We start from the raw sequence: 21,231 nt of genomic DNA on the forward strand, positions 1-21,231 counted from the left end.
GTTTTGGGCACCACTGATGCCTGAACACCACCCTGAAGCCCTCTCTGATCCCTTCGTGGGTGGGTTTGTTAGGGTAGAATAGGGAGGGGAAGGGCTGAGGTTCCCCAAGAAGAGTGTCAACCCACCCTGCCAAGAAGGGGTTACAGAGACATCTTCCTGGTACTGTCCTTAAGAAGAAGGCTGCTGGTGTGGACCTTAGGTCAGCTCCTAGGGACAGTAAGAACAGACCATGTAGAGGGACAGCTGTTCATTCAGTTCTCCAGACGGGGCTCTTCCGGTGGATTTTCTCCCTCCCTGCTTCCTGTCCATCAGTGACTTTACTGCCTGTTAGAAATGCCCCCAGAGCCCACTCCCTTTGTGTCTAGAAACAGCAGGTCTTGGCAGAGGGGGAGCCCAACCTGACCTTAAAGGTCTCGGACCCTGGCCTCGAGGAACCAGAGCAAGGCTTTCAGACTCCTGCCCTAGAGAGCCATTGCGTACTGGCCCTTTTCCTTGTTTTCTTTGACTGACTCTCTTCCCTAAACTTAGCAACAGCACAATAGCATCCATTTCCTCCTGGGTTGGTACCTGGGGTTAGGCTGACCCAGGCAACCTCCCCATTTCCCAGGGGAGGTGATGAGGCCTGGGTTGTGATGGGTCTTGCTCTAGAGCTGCTTGCCCTCAGGCCAGGGCCTTTAACATTGTTTTCACAGTAGGAGTAGGAGCCTTGGCAGGAGGCATTTGGATTGGGCAAGGTGTCAACTGCTAGCAGCTGCAGCACGAGTCATACATGTCCTGTGTGGCTGTGCAGAGCATCAGCTGCTCCTTGCTAATGCTGACCAAGCCAGATTCAAGACCTCAGGCCACATAGACTCCTGTGTGCAATGTGTACACCTTTACTGTCCAGGTGACACAGGTCAGAATGTGTTGGGGTCCTCTTGTTCCTGTCAACACCAGGCCCACCCATTCCTGGACAGAGAAAGGTGGGCAGAGTTGGCTGCAGTAAGAGGCTGCTGATGATGTCACTCGGGCACTAGATAGTGTTGTCCCCTGAGTGAGCAGAAGGACCCTCTTCTGGCCACTCCCTGACACAAGCTGCTTCCAGAACCTTTATGGGTCCTTTTGTTTCTGTCTCCCGTCACTTCCCACCATGCCCCTCTCCAGTGAAGTCGAGTGGGCCCAACCTTCTCAGAGCATCAGCACTTTCTCTCATTGAACTATATTTGTTAGGTGACCAGTTTGTTTCTCTTACTAGAGACTTCTGGTTTCAGGAAAACAAACACTTAGGAAAGTCCCTTGGCATGGGGTAATTGGGGAAGTTGGTCACCCTAACACTAGGGTCTTTAAGCTGTGGAAAGAAAGGTAGAAGAGGGGAGGATAAAACCCCAAATAGGGTTAGGGAATGCTGTGAGTTACAGCCCCCTTTGAGAGGTTCACAAGCACTTTCAGGCTCTGAGTCCTAGAAGAAGGATACCCACTAGACTCCAACTTACATCCTAAAATAAACTGAGCATTGGAGATCCCTCACTATGGCATGACCTTGTCCCTTTTAGAGACAGAAATGCTTCCAAGGGACTGGTTGCCTGCTAGAGTGTCAGAACTGATCCCTCTCCCCACCCCAAAGCAGCAGTACAGCAATCAGTGTGCCTCAGAACCCCCTGTCATGTTACCTGGCGTGACCTGATTGAGCAGGACTAAGTGGCCAGAAGTCCCAAGAGACCTCAGTGAAAGAAAAGGCATAGATCACTGATGTTCCAAGTGTGGTCCCCAAACTACCTGAGAACCTTCTAGAAATGTGAATCATTTCTGGACAGCTCTCTGCCCAGACCTCCTTAATCATACCTCTGATGGGGAGTGGGACTGTGATCCCCATTACACCAATCTCCATGGAGTATGATGCATGCTTAAACTTGAATGCTTCTCTGGATGATGGTTCTGGCCCAACTCACATTCTACCCCCAAGAGAGAATGACAGCATCCCAGTGCTGCCCTGTGCACCACATTGAGAACTGACCGCATTTTCAATTTCCCACATTTTCTAGGGCAAAATTTCTCAACTGGAGTTTGATCGTGATTCTTGAAAAATACTGATGTTGACTGATGATCAGAGCATTTAATACCTGGAGGCATGAGTCCCTGTCCACTAATCTGTGGGGTCTAGTAGGGTTAACAGGAAGCATCCCATGATGCAAAGGGAAAACCTGAGAAATAGACAAAGGAGCTATTGGTTGAAGGCAAACTGAGGCAGTGGGAGATAATTAGCTGAGACCTGAGGGCAAGGAACAAATTCCTCAAACAAGTTCATGTTGTGGAATGTTGGGTGGGGATTTGGCTCAAGTAGTAGAGCTCCTGCCTAGCAAGCATGAGACCCTGAGTTCAAACACCAGTACCTCCAAAAAAAGAAAAGACTCAGAATGCACATTGAGGGGGTGATTATCTTGTGGAGTGTGGCTGGCAGCTGCATTTTCTCCATACAGGGGGCAGGGGCAGAGGCCTCCTTACCTCTTCAGCCCATACACGTAACACACGGCAATTGCCTCCACCAGGACGATGAACAGCAGGGACAGCGTGGCTGCGTAGTCGTTGAATACATCAAACCAGTAGCTCCCGGCCTCCAAGGTGAACACCATGCCGATGGTGCAGTTGATGAGGCACACCAGACCTGGGCACAAGACCACCGCTCAGCTGCCTGAATCACTCAGCCCACTGGTCCCACTTTCTATTGGCAGCAGGAGCAAAAGCTCCTAGTGGGACTTTGGCCAACTGGTTCATCCATATGGGTTGGAAGAGCTGCCCTGGGGGTGGGGTAACGTTAGGTTCAAAGGAGGAAGTAAACATGAGCTCATTGTGGAATCTCACCCAAACAGTTGGTCTGGGGATGCTCTTAATCCTAGCACCTTGCCCCAGAGATCATGGGATGTGATTAGGGGAGTGGCTTGAATGTGAAATGGGGGGTCACATCAGACTTCCATAAAGTTCTCTGGTTCTTTCTGTTGCTTGCAAGAGCATGTTGGAGCTTACAGACAGATATTAGTGAAGAAAACAAACCCAGAATGTGTCTTGTAAAATTTCATTGATACGAAGCTCAAGAACAGTGCAAAAAAAAATAAAGCATTAGGAGTCAGAAAAGTGATGGCCTTAGAGTGTTTATTACCTGGAAAGGGTGTAAAGGAGCTCTCTGGAGTGTGGAGAATGGTCTTAATCTAGGTGGAACTGATTTAGGAGGATACAAATGTAAAATTCATTGCAGTATCCTGGAGAATGTATACTTTAAGGTCTGGCAAGTGGATCATGCCTGTAATTCCAGCTACTTGGGAGGCAGAGATAAGTGACTTGCAACTAGCCCCTGGCAAAAAATTAGGGAGATTCCATCTCAACCAATAAGTCAGGCCTACTGGCAAACACCTGCAATCTCACATAGGGGGAGGCAGCAGTAGGAATATTGCAGTCTGAGGCCAGCTCTAGTTAAAATGGTGAGTCCCTACCTAAAAGACAAACTAAAGCAAAAAGGATAGCTCAAGTGGCAGACAGTTGCCTTGTAAGTGCAGGACCCAGAGTTCAAATCCCAGTACCGCCAAAAAAAAAAAAAAAGAACGTACTTTGCAATTCTTATACTTCAATTAACCAGAACTAAACTAGGCTATTTCCTAGCCTTTACATCATTAAATGTCACATTGAGGATGGTTGACATTATGTTTCAGTGGCTCCTGCCCTTCCTAGATGTTGAGAAGAAATGCAGAGGACAAATCACATGACCATCATCTGATTGCAAGCAGCACTGTGGCAGGACTGCAGTGAGGTTGCTTCTGCCTTCTGGAGCCACCCTGAGAAGGGCAGGGTGCCCGTGAGGACACTTGGCCTTTGCTCGCCCCTCACATCCCAGCCCTCCCCAAACCAAGCTCCTCTACTGGCTCTCCCACTGACCTGAGATGGCCTCCTTGGGCAGGTGGCTGGAAATGACCTTGCTGTCAGTCAGAGGGGTGAGGATGGCTGCCGTGTTCCCCAGCATGCTCCCCATCCCCAGCAGCAGCAGCATGAAGAAGTAGAGCACCGACCACAGCTGGGACACCTCCATGTTTTTAATGGCCTCCCGTGCCCTGGACGGCCTGTCCATTGGGAGAGGATACTGGTCACACACCCCAGGGACTGACACATAGTTCTTGGGGAACCTTGGAACTGGCCGTGAGCAGCCACTGAGCCTGGTCTTCCATGTACTATCCAGGCCCTCAGTCCCAGCTGGATGGACCAGAAATGGAGCCATACCGACTTCATATTGGAAAGTATGTGTAGGTCTTTCCATCAGTCTAGAACACTACATTCCCCTCTCACACCCCCGGCTTACTGCATTCCGGATAAAATATAATAAAGCACTGTCTGGATACTTAGTGCTTCCAGTGTGGAACTGATTAGGTATCCTGAGACCTCAGTACTGGGAACTCAGGAGGTAAGGTGGGGCCAAAGTGCTGGGGAGCCAGCCTGGCAGGATTGCTGGTGGCTACATTCCTGTGCTGTTGACCCTGTTGTGGAGATACTAGCTATGGAACTGCCTGCAGCTCTTGCTTAGAGACAAATACTGGGTTAGGGGTGAAGCTCAAATGGTAGAGTGCTTGCCTAGCATGCGTAAGGCCACCACACACACGCACACACAATCCCCTGTGATTGCTGTGAGGAGTCAAAAGGGATTATAGATTGGGGTTCTCTCTGACTTCCAGCATAAGAAGCATCAAAAGTAAACCCTGTGAGGAAGAGCTCCCCAGTTTCATCCCACAGGACTCACAGAGATTAAGATTAAGCCATGAGCTCACAAAGAGTATTTTACAAACCGACAGGAAGACAAGTCAGCACAAGTAGAGTCAACAGGGACTGAAAGGAAGCTTTAGAACACACTGCCCAAGACTGGCAGATCGGTATTGTAACATTTAACATTGCTATGACTGAATTTCGTCTCCACCCAAATTCTCGTGTTGAAGCCTTGACTCCCCAGTGTGACTACACGTGAATATAGGAACTTCAGGAGATCATTAAGATTAAATGAAGTTATAAAGGTGGGTTCTAATCCAGTAGTACTGTAGCCCTCTAGGAAGAGGGAAAGAGAAGAAGAGAGAGCAAGCACTTGCCACTATTTGAGGACACTGAGAAGACATCTGTGTCTGAACCAGGAAGCAGACCTTCACTGGAAACCTAACCCTGCTCAAAACCAACCTAAAGAACTGTGAGTCATAAATTCCCGTTTTTTAACCTACCTGTTCTACAATATCTTGTGGCAGTCTGAGTTGATACAGGAATCCATAGGTCATCTCAAGGGCATAACATTAAGGCACAGTGGGAATATCCAGCCTTGGATACAGACAGTGTGATCACGAAGAATTTTTAAATAATCCTAAAACTTAATAAACATTTATTTGCTTTTTATTATGAACCAACAACTTTAAATAGTGTCAGTGTTAAAATACTCTCTCCACTAAGGTTATTTGATCTCATTCTCCTGCTAGTGATTGTCACTGGAAAAGCTATGTATGAAGTGACATCAAAAATAAAATTACAAAAGTAGCCATGTGATAAGCATTGGAAAGAATATTTCCAATAAAATATTGTGTAAAAAATAAAAAATGTAATTATTGAATTAATAGTTCAATTTATTGTTAAATACCAGATTAGACAGGGGTGAAGAGAGATTTGGTGAACTGGGAAACATCTCAGTCAATCCTGCTAAGTTGAGCTCAATTTAGCCTAAAGCTACCTCACCCATAATTTCAATTTGGCCTGTAACTCTAACTCTAATCTAACTTGATGTGTTAACAGACTACAGTGTCAGTAAACAACAGCCCAGCTGCAGTAACCACAGGCAGCCAGCTGCTCAAACCAGGTTCAAATAAGGCAAGCACCAACTCTAACCAATTGATCTTTCACTGCAGTTCACTTCTGCCTTCTGTATGTCACTTTCTTTTCTCTGACTATGAATAAAACTTGCACATGTGGTGAGCCAGAGCATTCTTTTTTTTTTTTTTGTGGTACAGGGGCTTGCACTCAGGGCCTACACCTTGAGCCACTCCACCAGCTCTTTTTTATGTTAGGTATTTTCAAGATAGAGTCTTGCGGAATTAATTGCCTGGGGCTGGCTTCGAACCGTGATCCTCCTGATCCCTGCCTCCTCAGTAGCTAGGATTATAGGCGTGAACCACTGGCACCCGGCTGAGCCAGAGCATTCTGAAGCTGTTTTATCTAGCCTGCTGCCTGATTCTAGGATCAAGCCAGTCAAGATCTATAAGACTAATTTGTTATGATTTTTCTCTCTTAACAACCTATAATGAAGCCTCAAAAAATAGATAAGGAGATTGGAAAAAATAGAGACTGTAGGATAGTAGGAGAAGGACTAACAGATGTAAGTGAAATTCTAGGAGACATGTATCTTATGTTAAGACATGATAGGGATGTGTTTGCCATAACTGATAAGAAACATGAATCCATAGTTTGGGAGAATCTCGGTGTCTCCCAAGCCTAGATCAGATGAGTAAGTATCCATGCCTGTTTCACAGATGCCAAAGACATGTCTGACTTATGGGAGAAACCAAAGAGGAAACTGTTTGCTTACAAAGAATAAGACAATTTCAGCAACAACACTGCAAACCAGAACCACAAGGCAAATAGCTTCAAAGAGTTGAGAGACAATAACTGCTAACCTGTAAGTTTCTATGCTGGGGGAACAAATCTCTAAAAGAGATTATATATAAGCAAAACCTAAGAAAATTTACCATTCTTGAAACCTGCTCTAAACGAAGTTGTTTTCAGGGAACTCCCCCCCAACCAAGACAAATGGAATGCAAGAAGGAATGATGAACACACAAAACAGCAAACATGTAGGTAAATACAAACACTCTGTATAAAATATAGTGTCAGTCAAGAGTAGTGGTGCATGCTTGTAATTCCAGCACTCTGGACGTAAAGTCAGGAGGATTGGAGCTCCAGGCCAACCTGAGCACGTAGAGACCCTGTCTCAAAAAATCCAGGTTGGTCACTCTGGAAAAAAATTTGGAGGCCACTTAAAAAGCTAGACATCGATCTACCATTTCATCCAGCGATACCACTCTTGGGGATATACCCAAAAGACTGTTACTCCAGAGGCACCTGCACATCCATGTTTATTGCGGCACTATTCACAATAGCCAAGTTATGGAAACAGCCAAGATGCCCCAGCACTGACGAATGGATTAAGAAAATGTGGTATCTATACACAATGGAATTTTATGCAGCCATGAAGAAGAACGAAATGTTATCATTCGCTGGTAAATGGATGGAATTGGAGAACATCATTCTGAGTGAGGTTAGCCTGGCTCAAAATACCAAAAATCGTATGTTCTCCCTCATATGTGGACATTAGATCAAGGGCAAACACAACAAGGGGATTGGACTATGAGCACATGATAAAAGCGAGAGCACACAAGGGAGGGGTGAGGATAGGTAAGACACCTAAAAAACTAGCTAGCATTTGTTGCCCTTAATGCAGAGAAACTAAAGCAGATACCTTAAAGCAACTGAGGCCAATAGGAAAAGGGGACCAGGAACTAGAGAAAAGGTTAGATCAAAAAGAATTAACCTAGAAGGTAACACCCACGCACAGGAAATCAATGTGAGTCAATGCCCTGTATAGCTATCCTTATCTCAACCAGCAAAAACCCTTGTTCCTTCCTATTATTGCTTATACTCTCTCTACAACAAAATTAGAAATAAGGGCAAAATAGTTTCTGCTGGGTATTGAGGTGGGGGAGCGGGAGGGGGTGGAGTGGGTGGTAAGGGAGGGGGTGGGGGCAGGGGGGAGAAATGACCCAAGCCTTGTATGCACATATGAATAATAAAAGAAAAATTAAAAAAAAAATCAAGGTTGGTGATGAAGCTCAGTGATAGAGTGCTTTCTAGCACACATAAGTCCCTGATTTTGATATCCAGCATCAACAATTGCAAAAAAAAATAGTGTCCAATTTATGGTTATATATTTTATATATACACACATATCCACTTGGGGCTGGAGAGTGAACCCAGGACCTTGCCAAGTATGCAGACAATAGAGAATAAAGGAATGAGGAAAGAAAAAAGAACAAACAGAACAGGGGAATAATTCTAAATAAATCAATAACCATATAATTCCTGGAGACAGAGTTCAAAACTAAAGTGAAGAAACACACCCAAGTGGCCAAAACCACAAGGGAAATTGGAAGTGAGAATGCTAAGTAAGTATCCTACAGGGTCTCATGGGTTCCTGAAGGGATCCAGGCCTTGAAGCTTGGACGTGGACTCTCCCTCTCCACTATTCTTGAAAAGATTTCACTACAACATTCTGTAGAAGTTTTGACATTAAAAATAAGAAGTAGAAAATAAGCACACTAACACTTCCACTTCTATTGTGTTCAAAGTCCCAGTAAATACAATAACAAAATAATAGAATGAGGGCCAAGTGTGGTGTTAGAATCCTGTAATCCCGGGTATATGGGAGGATAGCAGTAAAAAAGTGAGAGTATCTCAAATTATAAACTGCCTATTGTGTGGTACATGCCTGTAATCCCAGATAACTCTTTGGGCAGAAGTAGGAGGATCTCAGTCAAGACTAGCCCCAAGCAATATGAGACTCTATCTGAAAAATAAATGAAAGGGGATAGATGGAGGCCTGGCTCAGGTGGTAAAGCACTTGCATAGCAAGTGTATGGTCCTGAGTTCAAATCCCAGGACTACTGGGAGCCAGTGACTCACACCTGTAATCCTAGCTACTGAGGAGGCAGAGATCAGGAGGATGGAGGTTTGAAGCCAGTCCCAGGCAAATAGTTTACAAGACCCTACCTCAAAAAAAGGACTGATGGAGTGGCTCAAGATGTAGGCCCTGAGTTCAAGCACCAGCACCAAGCCCCCCACCCCCAACAAATCCCAGGACTGCCAAAAAGAAAGAAAGAAAAAAAAAGGAATGAGGTACGAATACTGAAAAAAAAACACAAAATTGTACCTGCAGGTGGTATGATAGTTTACACAGAAAACAGAAGCAAGGCTGTAGACAAATTCATAAGAGAGTTCATCAAGGTCAAAATATAAAAGCTTTTAGGTTTCTTTTGAAACAAAAATGATAGAAATAGGGGGAAAGACACAATGGTAGCAATATAGCAGTAAGGTAACACAAAAATAACAAAGGGTATGCCAATATATTCTTAAAGAAAATTAGTCCAGTAATATAAAAATACAAAAAATCTGAAAAGACAAAAAGTTTACACGTGTTCATTCTGAGGGGTGGCTATATGTGTGTTTATTATATTATCCGCTGTACTTTATGTATTATTAAAACTTAGAAAAGGAAACAGAGGAAGGTCACAGCCACACAGCAGCGTTTACAGTGAGTAGGATTCCTGACACGATCCTCCCCCACCGCCCCTGGGGAAAGTGTGGGTGAATCTCTGTTCTCTGGTTTCCTGGCCTGCAGGCAGCTCTCCAAGGTCCCTGGGAAGCATGTGGAGGGGCTGCCGACCTCCCCCGCACCTTACCGTGTCCAGCTCAGATTCCAAGCTGCAGTTTTTAATGTGTGGGAGCACCTCGCCGTATTTGCCCGGGTAGGTGGACGCTAGGTAGCCCTTCACCTCCTCCAGGTTGCTGGCTGTCAGAAAGCCATCTTCAAGGTCAAAAGAGTTGGTCAGCAGCAGAATCACCCTGCAGAGCAGACCATCAGCTTGATGTTCACTGTCCCCAAAGCCTCAGAAATGTGGGTGCCAGGCTGCCCTCCTGCCAGCCCCTTCCTTCCTGCCTAGGTGAGGAAGGGAATTTGGGGGTTGCTGACCCTCCAGAGGACAGGACAGCTGGGAATGGCTTTGAAGACGCCTCAGATAGGAACAGGGATGACGACAGGACCAACCCCTACAGTGAGGCATGGACCGGTAAGGCCTGATGGAACTTTGTGCAATGGTGGAAGTGTCCATATTGGCTGTCTGACTTGGCGCCCAAGTTGGTACCCATGAGGACTTGAAGGTGGCTAGTGCCACTGAGGAACTAATAGTAAATCTGCAATTACTTAAGTTAATGTGCAACTTAAAATATTTCAATCAAATTAAGCCCATTAATTTAAACCCTATTGTAGAAATAGTTGCTAGTGGCTACTGACTACCATACTGGACACATTTCCATCTGGAAGATGTTCCTGTATTTTGGGAGGGAGACACAGCCTGTAAATTCTGTAACTTCCATGGCTTGGCCAGAGAGGTTGCTGGTTACACTGAGGTAGTTGTTTGTTGGGTGCCCTGTTTTACTAAATATGTTCAACACCTCATCCCAGGAGGCAGACCTAGCCCAAAGGGCCTTGGGTTGTAGTGCTGGTGGCGGGAGCCTGAAATGGAACCCAGCCTTGAGGACCCCATTGCCGGTGGCCTTGTCTTCTGTGCATCCAGCTACCCAGTCACCCCTTCAGCTCAGAGCTTTGGAAAGTTGCTCCCCACTTGAGGTCCAGATTTCCACGAGACAGCCAGACTCACTTGTTTAAGCAGTTTTCATAGTTGAAGGTGGCCTTGAAGCCATAGATAGAGAAGGTCACGATGCTGGCAAAGATGGAGGTGGAGCTGTTGACAAGGGACACAATGATGGCATGCTTCTGGCAGTTGTTGGAGGGCTCATTGTAGCTGGCGAAGGCGATGAGGCTTCCAAACCCCAGGCCCAGTGCAAAAAAGACCTGTGTGGCTGCATTGATCCAGGCCTTGGGGTTGGCCAGCTGCTCAATCTGGAAGGTCAACAGGGGTAGGACTGAGGAACCCTGGGCTCCAGTTCCAGACTCACAGCCATGAGAGAGGAGGCCCAGAAAGGGGAGGAACTTTCCTCTAATACAGGCATTCAGGACACTCAACTGGGATTGGAACCCAGCTCTCCCAACCCTGGTCTGGGCCCTGTGTGTCCCTAGCAGATGATCTCCTTGGCAATCCTCCTGGCATATCCTCCATGCCACCTAACTTCAGTATGTGTGCAGTTGGATATTATAAGGTCAAATAACCCAAAACACATGGAGCCTCAGGTTCACCAGGCAGCCCTGTAGGGGTCTGGACCTGCAGAGATGCAGTTGACGTCTGGATGCACTGGCAGAGACATTTGGAATGAGGGGACACATTTGGGGAATGCTATAAGTATTTGTTTCCAGGCACTAAATTGGCTGCATGGACTCTGACCCAAAAGCAACATGGCCTCCACTGAGAACTGGCTATTGTGTCCCTGGAGAGTGTGGATTGGGAACCTGGAGGGAAAAGGCATGAGGACAAGTGGGAACAACAAGGGAGATGACTGAAGTGCTACCTGTTGTAAGCAGCTCAGAGGAGAATCTGAATGGGGCTTCGAGTGAGACTTGCCAGAAAGAGGCTAGGCATCAGTCCACTGGCGCAGTGAGTGCAGTTGGAGGGACTGGAAGGAAGACTTACTGCTCAGAATGCATAGGGCTGAGGACTACATGTCATAAGAAGTAGTCCAGGTCCCAGGGGGATCCACTCCTCCCCACCATGGGGCCCAACCCACCTCCATCTTCCCCTACTTCTAGCCATTCTAGAAGGTGGCAGGATGAGTGAGGGACATCCTCAGGGCCCTCCCCACTCCAGTCCATACCTTGGGTGTGAACATGTACACCACGCCATTGATGGCTCCATGGAGCATGAGGCCCCTGACAAGGTAGATGACCAGCACGCAAGAGGGCAGCGATGCAGTGAAATAGACCACCTGTGAGTGCCAGAGGGCAGAATCAGCCTCCTGGGGAGGTGACCCCAGCAGGGTAGACCCATGTCCCTGAAATACCACATCATATATATTCAGGCTATACCCTGCTCACAGCTGGAAGAGGCATTGGCATCTTAGTTGAACAAAAGGTAGGAATTTGGTCTGGAGAAATGGGTGGGTGGGATGTAGTTGCCTGAGTCTCCTTTTGTTCAGTAGAGGAGACATAAACAGGTATCAGAGCTTCTGTCCTCTACCCTCCCTTCAACCCAACCGTATTCCAGATAGGATTAGAGGCACAAAAATTAGTATTGACATTTGCAAAGTGCTAAATAAAGACGCCACTGTGGAAAGAAAATGTAGGTAATCCAGTAATGAGGCCAGAGTGAAAGGCAACCAGATTTGGCTCTGAGCTTCCTAAAGGCCCAAGCAAAGTAGGAAACAAAATCACAAGATCTGTATTGTGTCTAAAAAGAAAAGGAATTCAGGGGCTTGGAGCAGGACAGGTTTCCCAGGACTGGGGATTTTCAGGACTGGGGTTTTCCATGTCCCGAGGGGCTTAAATAACACCTAGTCCCCATTTCTTCTGAGTGGTAATGCCACCTTCCCTTGAATTTCCATGACCACCAGAGTGACTCTGTGTCCTCTCACCCAGGGGACAACAGATAGAATGTTATCATTGCTTCTTAGCTGAGATCGTTATAATTTGAGAAGAGTAATAAACCCACCCAGAATCATAAACCATCAGAGCAGGTATGAGATGCAGATGAATAATGAGGAAGTCAAGTCCTATGACCAGTGTCTGTAGGAACCCCAAGGTACTACAGGGGAAAACTGAGCTACTCCATAGGACTGGACACTTAGAGAACTCTCAGGAAAAATCCTGAAATTTCCTTCCTACCCCTCCCCCAGGGACCAAGTTTCCCAGAGGCTCTCTGGAGTCCTCACTAAGGTAGCTCCCTATCTCCCTTCAAGTTGGCAGATGGGTGGGCATGTGACCCATCATAACCTATCAGGAGAAGACATTTCTGACCAATGCAGAGAATTCAGAGGAAAAGCAGGAGACTGGAACACAGGAGGCCAGGGAATGACAATCTTTGGGAAGACTAACATGGCCCTATCAATGGAGCTGTTAGGTACTTCTGTTGAACTGGGGAGGGAAGGTCCCATTAAATCTGTCAATGTGCAGGTGTTGCCCTCAGATCTAGATGTGCAAGAGCTGGGTGGGGCAGAGTGGGTACTGCAGGGTCTGAGCTCACCTAGGAAATAGAGCCTGGTTTCCCCGGTCCCTCAGCTTGGCCCTGGCATGAGGTGCTTTGGAGCTACGAGGCTGGTCATCATGGGGGCTTGGAACCAACATAAACATCCTATCAGGCAGAAGGATACTGTACCTGGATACTTGTGGATTCTTTTGGACTATCTGCCTTGTGAAAAATATGTCAGTGTTGTAGGAGACGCCTCAGGTGGTCAGGAGGGAAGGAAAGGTGGACTCTGAGGACTCTCAGAGGGGAAAGTTGGAAGTGGTTAAGTCATTAAAGATAGGCAGAGAGCATTTGGGGGTAGGTCACTGAACCAAGATGATAGGAAGCTCTGGGGTAAAGCTGGGCTCTGTCCTGCCTCTGCCTTCTCTACTTGGACCCTCAGAAGGTCACTTTAACTCCTGAAGCCTCAGCGGAGCAGCACCATGCATCTACCATGAAGGGCTGTTGCAAGAATGAGACAGTGTGGGTGCTCAGCCATGGTGGGTTTGCTATGAGGAGTGACTAGGTATGAGGCAGGACAAATAAGTGGGATATGGAGTATGTGCTGGCCTTGAGACAGGCACAGGTAATGGAAACACGGCATCCATATGAGCCCCAAGACAAATGTGAACATGGGAAGAAGCAAGGAGAAAAGGTTCAGATGTCACACAGCATGTAGAGGATGGGGCGCCACGGCCAGCTGCGCACTAGAATCACCCAGGGCTTGCACATCTATGCTCAGGTCTCTCCCACACTGATGACTGCAGCACTCTGGAGGGAGAACTGATGCACGAGGTGTTTAAAGCTCTCCATACAATTCCATCGTGCAGCTGAATTTAAGAGCCTTGGGCAAAGGTGTCTTGGGGATGTGTGCAGTGGTTCAAAGTTTTAAAGAAAGAACCCTCCTTGTCTCAGTGCTTCAGGGGTATGGACTGGAGCTAGATGATACACAAATGCTCATCGTTTTGGTGCTGAAAGCATCCTTTGCAGACTCAGGTTTGCAACCTCGACTACCTCTGACCATCTTTACTTTGCCTAACAGATGAATTTTGCATGCAACAACATCCATGCACTCTGCCCCAGCATGCTTCAAGCCCTGGCATTGCCTGACAGAGGCATGGCCCCCCACATGCCCACCTGCCCAGGCACGGGGTCCTTCATGCTCCCTGCCCACCTTGCCAGTAGATTCGGTACCCCGCAGGATGCACAGGTACACCATCAACCAAGCCAGGGTGAGGCACAGCGCCGGCTCCCACTGCACGCTTCCATTCTCCTGGATGGATGGTGAGATGTTGAGCGTTTTCCTGTACCAGAAGTACTGTGTTGATGAAGCCTTCTCGCACTCCTCATCATAGCCTGTGTGGTTTCCATTCAATGGGCAGACAGACCATGGCAGGGGATCCTTTGATCAAATGAGCATCAACAGAGAAGTGAGAGTGAGGCAGTGGTCTGGTGGGATGATGGGAGGTGGCCCTGATAGGAGGGCACTTAGAAAAGAAGGCTGGACCCAAAGGACAGGCAGCTGGAGTATCTGAGGCAGACAGGGAATCAGGGAGTTTGTCAGGGGCTCAAGGGAGGTGGTGTGGTTTCTATGTTGAGTGTTCCCCAACGCCCTTATGTCAAGACTCAATTCCCACGAGGGTGGTATTGGAGGCTGCGGTGGATCTTTAAGAGGTGGGACCTAGTGAGAGGTCATTAGGTCATTGAGGTGATACTCTCAAAGGGGCTTGAGGAACTTCCTGTTTCTTTCTCTCTCTACTCTTGTAGATGTTCCCACATGCACTACAACCATCCTCGTGAGATGCCAAACTATTGGAGTCATCTAATCTGGGTGTTTGAACTGTTCACACATGAGTTAAATACACCTTTGCTGTCTGTAAGTTAGCTGCCACAGACATTGAAATGCGGTAATGCAAAGCTGCCTAAAATAGGGCTGTAATTTCACTGCGATTCTGCAGGTGTTTCCTCAGGATGACTGAGCTCTGCCGTGGATCTAAAAGACTGGATATCAAATGGACAAAGGCCAGGTGAGCTATGGCAGCAGAACTCTGATCCACCACCTCTGCAGGGGCCAGGCCAAGAGCTCAAACCACAAGCTCTGTGCCATCAGCCAGAATGGTCAGGACCTGGTCAATGGCTTCTAGTTTTTGTCAACTCAAGACCAAGGAGAGAAAGCCAAATACACTCCCCTCACCATAGTATGCCTCTCTTCTACTTGGCCCTCCTCCAGCTTCCTCAACCAACAGCTCATCAGGACATCTCTGCTGGTGGAGACAGTTATTTCTTCCATGAATGTTGGGTTTGGAAATTAGAGGAGATGAGCTTCAGCACCCTGAAGCCATCATGCCCCTTGAGTCAGAGAACCTGGGACCAGTGACCTCCTTAGGGCTGGAGTCAGCTGGGCTCTAGGCAGTTAGACTCCTGGACTTTGTGGTGTGGAGCCAGTGAGATCTTCCTCAGCTTTACTACTTAGAACGGGGTTCTGTGGTACTTATGAGCGAAAGGGCCTAAATGATGCTTGTGCAGTGAGCACGATCCATGGCCAAGAGGACAAAAGATTTACTGTATGAGTCGAGGAAAGAAAAATTATTCTGACCAGATTTGGTAGGAAATCATGACCCTGCTCTGCAAAAATCAGTTCCTTGTTTATCAGGTTTTTCAGGGATCTGGGTTCCAGAAGCTCAAAGTCACTAGACAAAAATGTTCCAGTAACAGAAGCAAGTCGGACTGCCTCCTTGGCTTCAGTCCCCTATTTCACTGTACTGTATGCACAAAGGCCAGGGCATTGCCTGATGGGCCATGGCCACTCTCCAGTGACAGTGGGAGCCAAGTTGACACCCTGGACAGTACTCAGGCTCTGTGCTCCTGTGAGACCTGAGCTCCAGGGTTCACCACTCTTCCTGCCCCCCGCATGCCCCTGCATGTGTTGAATATGAAGACCAGTTTCTAGCTTTGACCCCGATGGCTCCTAAGATGACTGACTACTGTCACTTCCAGTCCTCTCCCTGCGCTGAGAGTGTTGCCCTGCCTGTGTGAGGGCTTGCCTTCACTGATAGGATGCAGTGAGGGGAACTGAGTGGCTCCCTGGCATAGGCCTTCAGGTCCTTGTAGCTGTCCTTTTGCCCTCTTAATAACCAACTGACCTGTGAAGACACTGGTGTTAGACTCCTGAATGGTGAGGTCACATGGACAGAGAAACCTCGAGGAAGGAGAGAAGTGCCCAGTATATAGCCTTTGTGAAGAAGCTGCAGAGCAGTATGAGCTGGTCCAGCTGAGCAATTTGCAGTCCCTTCCTCCCCCTCATCTGTGTCAGCAGGTAAGGACTTGGGGTCTTGCATCTGCTCACTGAGAAGGGCCCCTGTGGCTGAGTGTGTCAAGTCCCTGGGGAGGTAGGTGGCTGATCGCTCTCAGGCTCTCAAATTGTGGTGACTGCATGAATAAAAAATTCTAAGTGCTGGACACTGCCTGGCCCAGGCCTCATGCAAGTAATGCCTGCTGCTGCTGTTACTGTCCTTATCATGTGACCTTGGAAGGGGCTCCGAAGCAGAAGGACTGTCCATGGACCTTTGATGGACAGAATCAAAGTGGTCTTCCTTGCTGTTTCTCCTCTTTTCTCATCAGGGAAGAGACTGAGATGGAGGTGACTGTGGGAAGGAAAACTTAGGTACAAAGTCTGGCCCTCAATGTGGAATTTGGCTTCTCTCTTTTCTTCAGTTCCAGCCCCTTCCACATTTTCTGCAATGAGCGTCAGCTACGGGGATAATCAAATGCCTGGTTTAAAAATCTGTGTCTTACGAATGGATTAAGAAAATGTGGTATCTATACACAATGGAATTTTATGCAACCATGAAGAAGAATGAAATGTTATCATTCGCTGGTAAATGGATGGAATTGGAGAACATCATTCTGAGTGAGGTTAGCCTGGCCCAAAAGACCAAAAATCGTATGTTCTCCCTCATATGTGGACGTTAGATCAAGGGCAAACACAAGGGGATTGGACTTTGAGCACATGATAAAAGCGAGAGCACACAAGGGAGGGGTGAGGATAGGTAAGACACCTAAAAAACTAGCTAGCATTTGTTGCCCTTAACGCAGAGAAACTAAAGCAGATACCTTAAAGCAACTGAGGCCAATAGGAAAAGGAGACCAGGAACTAGAGAAAAGGTTAGATCAAAAAGAATTAACCTAGAAGGTAACACACATGCACGGGAAATTAATGTGAGTCAACTCCCTGTATAGCTATCCTTATCTCAACCAGCAAAAACCCTTGTTCCTTCCTATTATTGCTTATACTCTCTCTACAACAAAATTAGAAATAAGGGCAAAATAGTTTCTGCTGGGTATTGAGGGGGTGGGGGGAAGAGGGAGGGGGCGGACTGGGTGGTAAGGGAGGGGGTGGGGGCAGGGGGGAGAAATGACCCAAGCCTTGTATGCACATATGAATAATAAAACAATAAAAAAAAATCTGTGTCTTTGAGAAGAGCCTACATCACAGTAAGGTGACAACAGGGAACTTTTGAGTGTGCAAAGAAAAGGAAGACTCAGCCTGGAGCCAGAAATCTGGAAGGACCATGTCCCTGGCTTGAACGTGTAAGAGGGGACAGGAGAAGAGGAGGCCCCACCACTGCAGTCTTGCTGGGGTGGTGAAGTTGCTCCCCATCAGTCTCTACCGTATTTTCTCCTGGGGCCACTATAAAATGGCTCTTAGTATTTTTTGAGGGGGAGGGGTGCACATCCTTCAGGAAGATTCCAATGAAAGCCACGGACCTGCTCCCCAGAAAGGTGTACATGCACACAAACACTAGTCCACCTGCATAGTCTGCCTGCAATTCAAGGGGCTGTGGAACTGGGTCAAGTGCCCTTCCCTTGATTTGGAACTCTCAGCTTCCTCCATCACCTCCTGCTGCATGCTGGCTTCCCCTGAGGCTATCATCCTCACATCTGGATCCCCAGGTAGGTGGCCCTACATCCTCTTTCCTTTTTGTTTCTACTCTAGGGCTGTGGCTCACCTGGAAGGAGTGGAAGAGGTACCAGAAGCCCCAGGCATTGATGACATTGTAGTAGATGGAGAGGAAGAAGGAGACCATCATGCTAGCAATACCTGTGAGGAAGAAGAGGGCTGTGCTGAGGACCAGGTAAGGGTGGCTCCATCCAGTGCCCATTCCCAGGGCAGCTCTCACCCACGGCAGCAAACCCCCCCAGCTTTGCAACTATTCATTGTGACCATGTACCTGTGACCTCTTTCTTTAAATTATCATTTTATTGTTGTACAGGGGTACATTATGACATTTACAAAGGTTCTTACAATATATCACTCCCTCCATCATTCTCCTTTATTCCCCCTCCTACCATTCCTTGAGTAGTTTCAACAAGTCTCATTTTTCCATTTTCATACATGCTATGTAATATACCTGTGACCTCTTCATGAGGGTTCTTTCTTTCCCCCAGAGTCTTTCTCATTTTCTGGGATGTGAAGCTTATGACATTATTTGTTTTATTTTGTTTTGTTTTGAGAGAGGTCCTCATGATGTAGACCAGGCTTCCCTTAAACTTCCCCCTGCTCTAACTTTCTGAGTGCAGGGATTACTGGCATTTACCACCATGCATAGCTCTGATGACATTTTTTGAGATCTAAGCACCAGTTACTGTGCTAAGCACTTCATGTGCCTTTGGTGCCCACAAAAGTGTTGTGCCCATTTCACAGAGGATAAAGCAGATGCACAGAACTTGCCCAAGATCACCCAGCTAATAAACTGCTGAACTAGGATTCAAACCTAGTGTGAGAAGCAATTTATCACTGCAAAACCATCCAAATTCCCGATATGACAGTTGTTCCCTCTGGAGGTTGAGTCACTGTGGCCAAATCCTGCCCCGTAGTGTCAGGGAGCAACAGTGTCAGGCTGTGAGAGGGATTGAGTTGTAGAGAACAGGCTTCCCTGACCTGGTCAGACCTATGCGGAGCTCAGGGTGGGGCTGTGGGTAAAGGGAGGCTGGGCCAACAGGGTGCTCTGGAGCTGCCTGCACTGTCCCCCCAGGGCCCTGTCCCCAGCTGTTCCCATCCAACATACAGGGGCAACTATAAGTAGGGTGACCTTGGCCATGGTGGGAGTGTTTACACCATGGAGTCAGCATCGCTTCAGAGCAGGCCTCCAACCTGGTACTGGGAATGCTGGCTGATAAGCAGGTGCCTGTGCCCCTGGGTGATAGCAGCTGCTGGCTTTCTGCTAATTGTTAGGTGGTTTGGCTTTGGAGTTGACTCCTGAGGCCAGGTCACATCAAACTGACCCCTCCTTGCTCTGGAAATGTCGCTCTTTCCCTGCCTGTACCTTTTCTCAGGTGGGAAGGCTAGACAGAAGAGATGGTGGATATTGGTGTCCCTGAATCGAGGGGTTGTGCTGGGCAGGTGAATAATGTCATGAAGGTGCCAGAGGATGGGCTGGAGGGAACTGGGGAGATGCACGGTGGGACACAGCGCCCCCTGCTACCCATGTGCTCCTCCACTTCTGCACACTGGAGGCTTTAGCAGCACCCCATAACCTCTCGGGAGCGTGATGGGCATTAAATGTGCTCATGCACTTACACTCTGTCGACAGCACCTGGCACACAGTAGGTGCTCAGCAAAGGGGAGAGCTGCTAATGAGCAGGGAGCAGGTGTGTGCGTCCCCAGAATGGTTGCTGCCTGGGACTGAGTTAGAGCTCCTGTGCTGGCCAGCCATTTCCCTTTCACAGACCCCCACACTGGATCCAGAGAGGAGAAGAACTGTGTTGTGAGGTCCCCAGCGACTTCTGTGAGGGTGAATTCCTCACATGCCCAGGGAACACTATGGGGTCTCTGGGTAGGAGGGGACTGGAGAGAACCCCCACTTACCTACACCACCGAGGTAGGGGCTAATGGCCCTCCAGGCTCCGATGCTGCCCTGCCTCATGCGTTGCCCCACGGCCAGCTCCAGGTACAAGAGTGGCATTCCCTCCACGATGAGCATGATGAAGTAGAGAACCAGGAAACTGCCTGTGGACATCCAGAGCTGAGGGCCAGGCCAGCACCACTGATGGCCTTACTCGGCCACTCACCACCTCTGTGCAATCACCCTTCCATCATTCTGCCTTTCTGATTGTCCATGTGTCCTACCTCCCACCCATCTGCCCTGGAATCTTTCCACACAGCCTCCCTTTCTCTTACCGTTTGTCTTTCCCCATCCACACAGCCACCTCTCCATCATTCCTGTCATCCATCTATCTGCCATCTGTCCATCTGTCCATGGATGTCATGTAGACATGTCATCGTTGAAATCTTTGAATACTTGTGTCTCTAGAACCAGGACCCGTTTCCAGAGTGCATGAACCTCAACCCAGGTGGCTGAGCACATTCATGGCCCCGATGCCAACCAAGTTCATGACATCAGCACAGAAAAGGAATTTAAGGATGAGTCTAGTGAGGTGAACAGTTTATAGAAGTTTTATTTAGCAAAGCAGAAAAGCAGGATACAAAGCACATCCCAACAGGCTGGAGATGTGAACACATGAGAAGTGTGCCAAGTCCTTTGTGGAAGGCATGTTCATAAAGCTCTATCAGTCTAGGGGTCTGCAGGCCCATACCTCTGTGCGTGCTCTTTCATTTCAGCTACCTGGAGGGTAATCATTTGCTGTGACAACCCTTCTCTAATTGCATCTTTTGTTTTTAAAATTGGTAAGTTCAGGATTCCCAGAGACCACGTCTGCTTAACTGATATAGATGATATATGTTTGAGAATCTTCCAAACACCTTAGGATATGTACTCCTCTTTGTTCTGGACATTTTGTACATTCAGTCATTCTTGCTGTTACACTGTTTTGACAATATCAATTGGGCCAAGAGATTTCAAGTCTGGTCAGTTTAGTAAATCAGGATCCTTATGACATAAATGTGTTATCCATGAGCATCCTTTTAAACAAAGGATGGGTGTCATTAGATGCTCCTTTTAAGCTAGGTGTCTTTCCTTAAGAAAATATTTATTTAAGACAGAAAAGTCCATCTTTAGGAGATATTTATTTTGCTTTAACAAGTCTCTTTTTAGTGCAAGGATGAGCTTTACCAATGTTTTTCTTCAGTTATTTACTTAGCTAGAGCTCCAGGCAAATTATTAGTGCAAGGTTAAAAGCATGGTTCAGTGTTACAGCCTACCTGGGAGTGAGAGACTTCAAGTTACCTGTTAATACAGGTAAGTCTATCCACCAACTCCCCCTCTCCACACTTCCCTTGGGTTTGCACATGGCCTTGATGGTGCCCACAGAAGGCAGAAACAATTTTTACTCAGCACTTATC

General features: G+C 47.6%; 1 protein-coding gene across 1 annotated transcript in view; it reads right to left on the minus strand.

The window, feature by feature from the left end:
* LOC109676897 (sodium- and chloride-dependent transporter XTRP3A-like) overlaps positions 1-21,231 on the minus strand; it is a 30,637-nt gene that overhangs the window by 8,213 nt on the left and 1,193 nt on the right. The window contains 9 exon segments of the mRNA XM_074059209.1: positions 2,482-2,641; positions 3,904-4,067; positions 4,069-4,085; positions 9,498-9,660; positions 10,476-10,717; positions 11,584-11,694; positions 14,104-14,331; positions 17,939-18,030; positions 19,798-19,938. Coding sequence (XP_073915310.1) covers positions 2,482-2,641; positions 3,904-4,067; positions 4,069-4,085; positions 9,498-9,660; positions 10,476-10,717; positions 11,584-11,694; positions 14,104-14,331; positions 17,939-18,030; positions 19,798-19,938 — 1,318 coding nt within the window.

Source organism: Castor canadensis, chromosome 17 (assembly GCF_047511655.1).
Source record: "Castor canadensis chromosome 17, mCasCan1.hap1v2, whole genome shotgun sequence".
NCBI lineage: Eukaryota > Metazoa > Chordata > Mammalia > Rodentia > Castoridae > Castor > Castor canadensis.